Here is a 12,500-nt window from a genome sequence, read left to right on the forward strand (position 1 = left end):
CCCGGTGATCTCTTGCTTTACTGAGCAGCCTCCAACTGAGAGAGACAATGTAGATGTGACGTGATCAACCTGTCTGAAAGTGTGAAGTCTTCTGGTAGCTGTGCCGAGAGAAATCTCAATCATTCCCAATCTTACAGAGACGGAGAGCGTAGGTATATGTAAGGAGATAACATAGGCACAGGCTAATTACTGATCACTAACATGCTAGTTAACATTAGTAATTAAACCTAAACAGCTAATGGAAGTCCAAACTGCCTGTGAGCTTCTCCTGTACTATACGGTAATTCCTCTACTGTGTGACAGTAAGTCTCGTGGTTATGACCCAATCGTTAGCCTATTGTTATAAAAGCGTCTGCTACGGAGCCATAACGTGAGGTACAAGGTAATGGAGCCTTTTATACATTGTCGTGTTTCTTTGGAACTAAACAACGGACAAATAGAGTCTTTAAACTCTTCAGATGTAAAGTTATTCTCTGTCAAAGTGGCGCCAAAATGAATGGGAGTCAATGGGATGCTAACGGGAGGTGATGGCTTGGTAGCATCAAAATGGCGCCATAGGAGGTTCGAGTTCTGAAGCGAAGCTTACCCCCCTTGATTAACACGTCTGACAGCACATATCACATGACCGTTCACACACACACACACACACACACACACACACACACACACACACACACACACACACACACACACACACACACACACACACACACACACACACACACACACACACACACACACACACACACACACACACACACACACACACACACACACACACGGCATGTGCGCGCAGTTGAAAATCATAGATGTAGAAGTTGAAAATACAGAAAATACTTTGGAGAAAGAACAACAGCTGATTTATCAGCTAGGAGCGACGACGAGGTGGGACTGTAACCGAAAGGTCTGTGAGCGACCTAACCGATAAGACTGGCGGACGCCGATGGCGGTTTGTGCCCGTCCAGACTACAACGCAAACCGCAGAGTTTTCAAAACCAAAACGGGGGGCAGCGGCAGCGTTGGGAAAGTTCACTTTCTACATGAACTAGTTCAAAGTTCAGTTCACAAATTTTTAAAATGAACTAGTTTGGTTCATAGTTCATACTTCAACATGTTGAACTAAGTTCACAGTTCCAAAAATGAACTAAGTTCATTGTTCTTTTATTCTGATTTTCTTTTTGAAAGCCAGCGGGCATGGCATGGACATGGTCCTTATTTATATATTGTCTAGTGTCCAACCAGTACAACATGTCCTGTTCTGTAGACATGGTCCTTATTTATATATTTTATACTGTCCAACCAGTAGAACATGTCCTGTTCTGTAGACATGGTCCTTATTTATATATTTTATACTGTCCAACCAGTAGAACATGTCCTGTTCTGTAGACATGGTCCTTATTTATATATTTTATACTGTCCAACCAGTAGAACATGTCCTGTTCTGTAGACATGGTCCTTATTTTTTTTTTTTTTTTTTTTTTTTTTTTTTTTTTTTTTTTTTTTTTTTTTTTTTTTTTTTTTTTTTTTTTTTTTTTTTTTTTTTTTTTTTTTTTTTTTTTTTAATTTTTTTATTTGATTTTTATATTTTAATTTTACCAGTCCAATATGACATGTCAGTTGAAATAAACCTTGTGTTGTAAGAAAACTTGTGTTGTATTTGTTATGAATCTATTTTGATGCGTTCTCCCGTAACTTTTGTAATTTTACATATGTTTAAAAATATCGAACTTAATACCGATATCGCAATATCACATTTTGTTAATATCTTGCAACCCTACCAGTGAAGTGAAGCTAAAACGGGTGTGATGTGTAAGCTTTTGTTAATGTGGGTTAAAAGCCTTCATCCAGAAGTTTAAAAGGTTGAGATTTGAGGAACTCGGCCCTTCTCACCATCTCGTACTGCGGCTGCTCCAGCTTCTCCTTGCGGCTCCACTCCAGCAAGAACATCTTGGGAGTGATGTGAGGTGGATACTCCCTCCTGAAACCACAAACACAAATCACACCATCAAATGAAAAAATATCCCGTTTAGTAAAAGATAGTGCTGTCAAACGATTAAAATATTTAATCGCGATTAATCGCATTAACGCCATAGTTAACTCGCAATTAGTAGCACATTTTTTTATCTATTCTAAATGTCCCTTGATTTCTTTTTGTCCCATTATTTTTTTCTCATTTTATTGCTCTTATCAACATCGGCTTGCTTTGTGCTTTTGTCGCCTGGCTTTGACGAGAATTGGCATCAGCTGTGCGCTCGGCCATCAGCTGTGCGCTCGGCCATCAGCTGTGCGCTCGGCCATCAGCTGTGCGCTCGGCCATCAGCTGTGCGCTCGGCCATCAGCTGTGCGCTCGGCCATCAGCTGTGCGCTCGGCCATCAGCTGTGCGCTCGGTCATCAGGTGGTATTTCAGACTGGACGTGCTGCGATGATAGCTCAGTTCACAACGACAAAACACACACACATCACTTTGGTCTCGTCAATGGAACCATTTGGCAACTTTTTAAAAGTAAACTTTCCATTCAGACTCTTATTGGCGTCCATTTCGGCGTCTCGAGCTCGCCATCCACTCAAAACGTAACGTTAGCCTGCTGCTCTTTGGCCGGCTCGCGAGCCCAAACCAGTGTGTGCAGCGTGCCTGTTGTTGTGTTTCCGGTCTAGCTAGATCCGGTGTGGTGTTGTAGTTTTTCTAACGTTGCTAGTTGTTGCAACAGCATGTGAGAAAAACTACAAAGTTTTGCTAGGCCCAAAAAGAACGTTAATCTCACGATAAAAAAAATTGACGCAGTTAAAATGGGTTTCCGTTAATAAACGCGCTTAACTGAACGCACTAGTAAAAGACAATGAATAAAGCTCAAATGATCACTGGGTGACGTAGCTTTCAGATTAGAGGGGCGATTAGCTTCGGCTGTACTTTCAGATGAATACAGCAGCACGATAACATTACAGTTTACACGTAGATGGTTATCTAAACTGGACATCTATGTAAATAGCTACATTTATTACATGAGGCCATTTCCAACGGCTTTATGTACATTTTACCACCTGCTAACAAATGTTCGTATGTGCACCACAATATGCTAAATATTACATGCAAACTTTAGCGTACCAACTGATCTGCCGCGTCCTTATAGAGATAAATAAAGTTGTTCTGAATTGAATTAATATTCTAAATGTTGGATGCTAAGTCTACAAACAGATCACACTGAAAATCCCACATGTAGTTTAACAGACCGCACATTAACCCTTGTGTTGTCTCCCCGTTGACAGTACAATTTTTTGTTTTTTTTGGGTCAAAATAAAAAAAAAAGAATTAAGACACTTTTTCACAAGTTTTTGGTCACTTTTTTCGATGTTTGTTGATGTTTTTCTGCGTTTTATTGGACATTTTGTCACCTATTTCAACATTTCTTTTATAAAAAAAAAATGTTTATATGCTACAAAATTGAATAAAATTCAAAATTCAATCAAAGTACTAATAATTTATTTTACTTGTGAAGAGCGTTATATGGAACCATCCACGTTATTATTATTTTTTGGACAATTTGATTGAAAGAAACCCAAATTTCTGAGATAGGAACTTTTTGAAAACAGGTCTAAATTTGACCCGAGGACAACAACAGACAGGAGAGTTAAACATATATAAAGAAGATGTTTTTTGCGTGATGAGAACGATAGCTGACCGCTCGAACTTGACAGCCATGGTGGCGACGTCTCCGTCCATCACGAGTCGGTCCGGCTGGCTGCCGCTCTGCAGGGCGTCTCGCCGGGCCTGCAGCCGCTCCTGGGTCAGCCGGTAAAACTCCTGCAGGCCGTACGCCTCGCTGCAACAACAACAACACGACATGGCGCCACATTACAAATCGCACGTCACCCGACGCGCGACGTCAGACGCCCCAGCCGCCCGTACCCTACCTGAGCTCCGCGTTGGTCTGGGCCGCCTGCACCTGCTTCCCCAGAGGAGACTCCACCTTGTCCCGGAGCATCTGACACAGGCAGTACTTTGTGTTGAAGGCGTGGTTGGTGTACCGGATCGCCTTGGGGAGCACAAGACAACCGGTGTCAGAGTTAACAAGTAGCGATTTGTTCAAAAAACGTTTAGTTTATTATTTTATAATGTTGTGGACAGTCCCCTTTAATAGGGCTGTGCAATTAATCGAAATGTAATCGTGATTATGATTTCGGGCTCCCAATGATCACAAAAACAGAATAATCGGGAAAAACTATTATTTAGCTCATTACGTTTTGCAAGTAAACTCTTATTTTCTCTCGTGTTCTGAATGAAAAAATAAAGTTTAAATAGGAAAATAGGGCTGCACGATTATGGCCAAAATGATTATCACGATTATTTTTGATCAATATTGAGATCACGATTAATTATCACGGTTATTTGTTGATTTTAACCAAAACAAATTTTATTGTCAAATAGGCTAATTATAACAGCTTTTACATCCATATTGTGCTACATTCCTGCTAATACATCCATATTGTGCTACATTCCTCCTTTATTGAAGGATACTGTGAAGGAGCCATTTCAGCTGTTGTCCGACCACTTTCCATACATGCACGTTTGCCGTAAGGTATCTACCGGACGAAATAGCAACGCGGATTTCTGTGGCTCATTACACTGCCACTTACATGTCTGCGTTACGCTCTGATGCTCCGAAACCCACGTTAGAGGCAACATAAACACCGCTGCATGTCACGCTAGTAAACACTAATAACATGTTACACAGCAGGTAACGTTAGCCTACCGTTAGCCACAGTAAACACTAATAACACGTTACACAGCAGGTAACGTTAGCCTACTGTTAGCCACAGTAAACACTAATAACACGTTACACAGCAGGTAACGTTAGCCTACCGTTAGCCACAGTAAACACTAATAACACGTTACACAGCAGGTAACGTTAGCCTACCGTTAGCCACAGTAAACACTAATAACATGTTACACAGCAGGTAACGTTAGCCTACCGTTAGCCACAGTAAACACTAATAACACGTTACACAGCAGGTAACGTTAGCCTACCGTTAGCCACAGTAAACACTAATAACACGTTACACAGCAGGTAACGTTAGCCTACTGTTAGCCACAGTAGTAACTGAATTAAACACGGCTAAAATGCTGACTGCTAAACAGTGTAGTGTATCTGTATTTCACTGTAGGATTCCAACAGTGGGACGTCCAACAGTCTGCTGCTAAAGCTATGAGCTAAAAGACACAAACTAGCACTGGTCACTGCTGTTGTCTGAAAAACAACACAGCCGGGACAAAACGTTGAGTTTACTGGTAAACTGGTAAACTGGTAAACATCGTGACCGGCTTATGATGACCGACTGCTACCTGTTGTGGAGTTTTCCTCCCGTTACTCTGTCCTCTGTGACTGTCTACATCTAGAAACTAAGCTGCGCGGTGCAGGCAGGGAACAGCTCTGATTGGCTCATGAAGACATGTGATCAGATAGATTGGCTTTGCAAAAACTTTGATAAGGAGCGTTCTATGAACGGAATGACGCATTTTAAATATCGCTCGATCACGCAAATTTGATCGTGGGAAGCCAAAATCGTGATTGTGATTAAAATTTGATTAATTGTGCAGCCCTATAGGAAAAGTATTAAGGCAAAGTTCACAGTTGTAGGTGGGGTTTTTTTCCACTGTTTTTTAAGTTCAATAATTGCAACATCTTTCCAGAAGTCAACGAATAATTGTGTTAAATTATCGTGATTTCAATATTGAATGAAATAATCGTGATTATATTTTTTTCCCTAATGGAGCAGCCCTACCATTTAGTGAACTATACAGTAAAAGGAGCAACTTTAGCATCAACGGCTAATTTCCAGATGCCAGCTGACAATAGGCATCCTAAAAGACAATGGTTAACATATTAAAATGAGTTACATTACATCTATAATAACAGCAGGCCTAAGCAAAAAGAGCAAAACATACAAAAAAGTGGCACACAAACAGACAAGCACAGATAATGGCAATGGCATTAAATCAGTCCATGCAGTTAATACAATATGAAGGAGACAAAGGAGAAAAGAAGTCTCAAGAGGACACACTGAAAGCACATAGATGGAGCGACAGCAACAATGACTACGTCACATCAAATACACATCACATCTGACAGATTAATATGTACAGTAATAAGTATCAGACTGCCATGTTTTAAGGTATTTTGTGAAGGTGGAATACGTATGTATATCTTTGATTGTAGTGGGCAACGAATTCCAGTTTTGTAATGCCGTAACAGAGAATGATAGTTGGCCAAATGTGCTTTTCCTGAATGGAATTAGAAGGTCATCCTGCGTCTGGAGTGTTAATACATATTTTGTTCACGTCTCTACATTTAGAAATATATTTGGATCTATACTTATTGTGTGTTTATTTAGTAAATTGTGATGAAAACACATGTCCGATTCATTTTTTTTAAATGACACAATTTCAATACTTATTTATTATTAGAGCCCGAGATAAAGGATTTTTAAGGCTGATATCAATACAAATATTTGGTGATTTAAAAATCTGATGTTCCGATATATATCGGCAGTTATTTATTTTTAAAAAATAAAGCCAGAAACGCGTAACAAAACATAAACTGGATTTCCCTAACATTAGTTATTTGTAGTTATTTAGGAGTCTTCACTAAAATAATATAACGCAGTTTAGAAATAAACTTGTTTGTTTTATTGTCACAACAGAACATCAAAATAGATTAAAGTTCTAATAAATAAAAATGTATAAAAATACAAACTTAAGATATGAAACTTAAAGGGTTAAACACGAGTGCTGCCAACAGGGACGCTGTAGAGCGCCCTCTGGTGGACAAACTACGCAACGCCAACACTCAGAACTTGGTTGAAGGGGGTTTCATCGGTTTTAATTACATTTTTTAAATATTCGTTTATCGGCCATTATAAATGCAGATACCGATAGTTTAAAAAATGCCTAATAATGGCCGATAATATCGGCCCACCAATATATATCGGTCGGGCTCTTCTTTCCAATGATGGTCAGTGCATTTTGTCTGTTAAACAAAAAGGAGAATCTTACACAACTGTGTGTATTGTAATGGGAAATTAGACCACTGAACGAGTAAAGGACAGAAATAGAGAAATTGCACCACCATGTGCCCATTGATAAGGCAGGTTACATTTTGTCTTGTGCACCAAGTGATAGTAAAAGACTAGTTATAGTGCCCAGACAGGACTGAAGTTTCCTAGAAAAAAAAGCACAGCTGCCATCAGCCATTTAGAATAATTATGTTTCACTGTCTACGATATTGTGCTCTATTATTTATCATCGTTTATTGACTTACATAACCTTTTAGGTTGAGCTGTACTGATTTTTTAGCGATATGTAGTGAAATCACATCACATCACGAAGTAGCAAAAGTACCAAAGTGGCCACTGGCGGACCATTTCTATTGAGTTTGGGTCTATGCTGACTAGGGTTGGGTGCCGAAACTCGGTGCCAATAGGGAACCGGTGCCGACGTAAACGGTAGTAACGAGACCGAATAAGAACGAAAGTTTCGGTGCCTCATTTCGGTGCTTGACTTTACACTACACCTGACAGCATGTAACGTTAGCCTACCTTTAGCTAGCAGCTGGATTAAACACCGGTAAAATGCTGACAGCTAACGTTAAACAGTGTAAAGTGTGACTGGATTTCACTGTGGAGGACTTCAACAGGATGTAACAGTCTGCTCTGCAGCGCAGCAGCAGCCAATTCATAGATATACAGTAGTAGTACTAGTAGTACTAGTAGTACTAGTAGTACTATGTTTATATGGTCGGAATTAAACAACACAGACGGTGCGTTCACTTGCAGCTGCCGTCGTCGGAATTAAACAACACAGACGGTGCGTTCACTTGCAGCTGCCGTTGTTGGAATTAAACAACACAGACGGTGCGTTCACTCGCAGCTGCCGTTGTCGGAATTAAACAACACAGACGGGCGCGTCATTTAAAAACAGGTAGCCTCGTGGTGCATTCACAGTAATTGTAAAATACCCTTTTCCCATCTGGGGTTCAACAGCAATATACTGGTGAAATAAGTTATTGTTATTGTTATAGTTATTACATTATTATTAAATCTTTAATTTTGACCATGGCCTTAGCAATAAACAAGTCACTGACTGTTGTTTACTACCCTTATTTTTTTTCTTCTTCTTTTTTTTTTTTAACTTTATTGAAAAGTACCGGTTCAGGCACCGTTTTAAAAGTATCGATTTAGCACCGGAATCAAAAAAACAAAACAAACGATACCCTAACCCTAATGCCGACGCAGAAAAACTCACATATTTGAGGTAGTCCTCCATGACCCTCTCCAGAGGAAAGGGGCCCTGGTCGCTGAACACCGATGCGTTCCACATGGCGGCGCGAGCCAGCATGACCGACGAGGCGCCCGTCGCCCTCCTGAACTCCTCGATGTCGCCGTTGGTCTTCACCAGATCCAGAGAGCCGCCGCTGAAGGAGAGACGCCGGACGCGTTAAAGGACTCATTAACAAACTTTATTGTAATTGTAAGATTATTGTAATTCCCTTTTTACTTGTTTTAACCAATTTTCCAATTGGTGCAAAATGCAGCAGCCAGGCTTTTAACAGGAACAAACAGAAGGGCACACAGTACTCCTATTTTATTTACTCTCCACTGGCTTCCTGTAAAATACAGAATTGATTTAAAAAATTTTGTTTTAACTTTTAGAGCCCTACATGGACAGACGCCTCAATATATCGGAGACATGTTGACCCCTTAACTCTTCTTTCCGCACTCTTCGTTCCTCAGGTCAAAATCTCCTAATGGTTCCTAAAACCCGCCTTAAAACTCGAGGAGACCTGCTATTTTCAGGCAGCTGCTCCCAAATTGTGGAACGCCCTGTCCCTGTCGCTGCGTGGGGCCGATTCTATGGTTTCTTTTAAAAAACAGCTGAAGACACGACTATTCAGACAAGCTTTCAGTTGACTGAGCTGTCATTTTTTTATGTTTTGAATGATGTTTTTCAAATTGTTATATTCGTTGCTTGTGAAGCACTTTGTGATTTTATCTGTGATAGGTGCTATATAAATAAAGCTTACTTACTTACTTAACAAACAGCTCCTAAGACTTCCTGTATATATATATATATATATAATATATATATATATATATATATATATAATATATATATATATATATATATACACACACACACACACACACACACACACCATGTGTCAAACTCAAGACCAGAGGGCCAAATCTGGCCCCTCGCAGGTTTTGATCCGGTCCGCATTTCAATTTAGGCTCACAATAAATGTAGGCCCACCTAGTTTTTGGTGCTTTTATTTTATACATTTTTAACACCTTTTTGGCGGTTTATGCGCTTTTTTTCAATGCTTTAGGCACTTTGTTTTAACAATTTGGACGCTTTGCTCAGTGTTTTGCCACTTTTTCTGAAGTTTTTGCCACTTTTTACGATGTTTTTGTCACTTTTTCAGACAATTTTGATGCTTTTTTTTCGGCCTTTTTCCAACTTTTTTGGCGCTTTATTCAACGTATTTGTCGCTGGCTGAGGAACTTTTTTTGCCAAACTTTTTTGGGGCTTTATGAGGCCCAAAATGTAAGTGAGAAGACTACAGCATATGAGACATGGAATAATACAGTCAAAATATTTGACTTTTTCTCTTAAACACAACAATAATCTCTACGTGTCTGGCCCTCGATGGGATTCTCATTTTACAGTGTGGGCCTCTGGGAAAATGAGTTTGACACCCCTGATATAAACGATCTGATGGAAAACAATATTTTGAAATATACAGTAAAGTCTACTTGGGCCACATTGGGGGGTTAAAATGCCCTGCCACACAAAACCATTTTTTCCTTGCATTTTTTAAAATCTGTGAGGTCCATATGTGTGTGTGTGTTATGTGGTGAATGTGAAAATGAACTGCTACCTCCTCTGTCAGCTCTAGCCACTGAACAGAAATAAGCAGAGAAATCAGACCAATCACAACAGCTGGTCAGTCTGACATCATGATGCCTGAGCTCATTACTATTCATGAGCTCGCCCAGTTGGGCTAGGGTAAAGGATGCTGACAGCCGGACTTAACAAAAAAGTGTGAAATAACTGAAAACATGTCTTATATTTTAGATTCTTCAAAGTAGCCACCCTTTGCTTTTTTATTAATAAGGGAAAAACTTCCACTAATTAACCCTGACAAAGCACACCTGTGAAGGTAAAACCATTTCAGGTGACTACCTCATGAAGCTCATTGAGAGAACACCAAGGGTTTGCAGAGTTATCAAAAAAAGCAAAGGGTGGCTACTTTGAAGAATCTAAAATATAAGACATGTTTTCAGTTATTTCACACTTTTTTGTTAAGTACATAATTCCAGATGTGTTCATTCATAGTTTTGATGCCTTCAGTGAGAATCTACAATGTAAATAGTCATGAAAATAAAGAAACACATTGAATGAGAAGGTGTGTCCAAACTTTTGGCCTCTACTGTATATGTTTTTTTTCCTTCTTCACGATGCATTTTTTGACTGATGCGACTTATACTCCGGAGCGACTTATAGTCCGGAAAATACGGTACATCATTATGTCATTTACAATACACAGCTTTGTTTTAATGATATTTCTAGGGGAGGAAGACAACCCTTAGATGGGGATTAGACCCTGGGATTTACACCCTTGAAGTTCCCGTTAGAACAGACAGGAAGTGGCGGTGTGGAGGCTTACTTGGCGATGACGGGGATGGAGACGGCCCGAGCGACGGCCTGAATGTAGTCGCAGTGGAGCGGGTGGCGTGGACGCTCCTCCTTCAACCTGAAACAACACACACCCGTCAGAGTAGGGCTGGGCGATATGGACCGAAAGTCATATCCCGATATATTTTGGCCGAATATCGATATACGATGTATATCCCGATATTTTTTTCCGCAAAGTGAGAGCAAATGTTCACTCAAAGCCAAAGTCAAATATGACATGTGACAAGTAGTTTCATAGAAACAGTTGCAAAATCAAATAAATAATAAACCGGTTTCTTCACCTGGTTCATGATTAAATGCTCAGCTGTTCAAATAACAATAAAATGTAAACCTAAATACTGTATAACAGGAGTACCTTTTTTTTTTTAAGGTGCACATTTACATAAAAAAAATATCTTAAATAAAAAGCCTATAAAATAAAAGAGGCCAATCCAAAAGGAGTCAGCAGCTTGCTTGGAGCAAGGATCACATTTGAACTGTATCGATATATATATGAGATATGGTCTAATTCCATATCTCATTTAAAAATATATCGATATATTTTTTATATCGATATATCGCCCAGCAGCGCTAGGACCAATCAGGAGCAAGCAGGGTCTGACCTTTGACAAAACAAATCAGGAATTCTCCAATTTATCCTTTTCGTTTCTTCGGTGAAATCGGACCGATTTGTCAATGTCTGCGTTTTTTATCCGATATTTGTTTTTCCGTTTCTTTTCTTACAACATGCTAGCGGTTTCTGCAACAGGAGCCATCACTGGACAATATTCTGCACTATGCATATTTATTTATCACTCTCGGTTACCTCCAACTGTGCAATATGTCATTTCTATTCATCTGTAGATCACTGTTGATATACTGTCTGTTTATATAAGGATGTTTATTGTGTATATGTGTTTGTTTTATTACTACAGCGTTCAGTTTTTATGCTCCACATATCTGGAACAAACTCCCAGAAAACTGCAGGTCCGCTGCAACTCTCACTTCTTTTAAATCCAGGCTGAAGACATATCTTTTTGATGTTGCCTTTCTTTAAATAACCTATTTTTAACTGCTCTTTAAAATTCTTATACTGCACTGTACATTTTATTCTTGTATTTTAATGATTTGAAATTGTTTTTAATTGTTTTCTGTTTTTTTTATGTTTCATGTAAAGCACTTTGAATTGCCTTGTTGCTGAAATGTGCTATACAAATAAAACTGCCTTACTACTACTACTACTACTACTACTACTACTACTACTACTACTACTATTATTATTATTATTATTATTATTATTATTATTATTACTACTACTACTATTATTATTATAACTAATTATATTTTTTTCCTTTTTCTTATGCTTTATGTATATTTTTTTCTCCTATGTCTACTTAATTTGTATTTGCGTTATTCTGATGTGTGTGCGTTTTTGTCTTTTGAGCTGCTGTAGCACAGGAGTTTCCCCAGTGTGGGATTAATAATAAAGAAACTTATCTTATCCTGTTGATTGTTTAAGATGGATACAAATCAAGTGGCAGTGGTGGCCTAAAGGTTAGACCGGGAGGTCGCTGGTTCAATCCCCAGACCGACATGATTGAAATCTGGGTGGGGGAAAGTGAAAGAGCAGCGCTTGTTTCTCCCTCATTGCCACCACTGAGGTGCCCTTGAGCAAGGCCCTTAACCTCCAACCTGCTCAGTGGCCAGCAGATCAGACTGTGGTTGTAACCTGATAATTGCTGCTTCCATTTGTTTTTTATTGCTTTTAAT

The 12,500-nt window shown here is 39.3% G+C and overlaps 1 protein-coding gene across 1 annotated transcript in view; it reads right to left on the reverse strand.

The window, feature by feature from the left end:
* Nucleotides 1-12,500, reverse strand: part of dus2 (dihydrouridine synthase 2) — a 28,573-nt gene that overhangs the window by 1,578 nt on the left and 14,495 nt on the right. The window contains exons 10-14 of the mRNA XM_039808859.1: nucleotides 10,723-10,809; nucleotides 8,298-8,466; nucleotides 3,911-4,032; nucleotides 3,679-3,819; nucleotides 1,891-1,978 (exon numbers count right to left, since the gene is read on the reverse strand). Of these exons, the coding sequence (XP_039664793.1) occupies nucleotides 1,891-1,978; nucleotides 3,679-3,819; nucleotides 3,911-4,032; nucleotides 8,298-8,466; nucleotides 10,723-10,809 (607 nt within the window). The remainder of the gene's footprint in view (nucleotides 1-1,890; nucleotides 1,979-3,678; nucleotides 3,820-3,910; nucleotides 4,033-8,297; nucleotides 8,467-10,722; nucleotides 10,810-12,500) is intronic.

Source organism: Perca fluviatilis, chromosome 8, assembly GCF_010015445.1.
Source record: "Perca fluviatilis chromosome 8, GENO_Pfluv_1.0, whole genome shotgun sequence".
In the NCBI taxonomy this organism is placed as follows: Eukaryota; Metazoa; Chordata; class Actinopteri; order Perciformes; family Percidae; genus Perca; species Perca fluviatilis.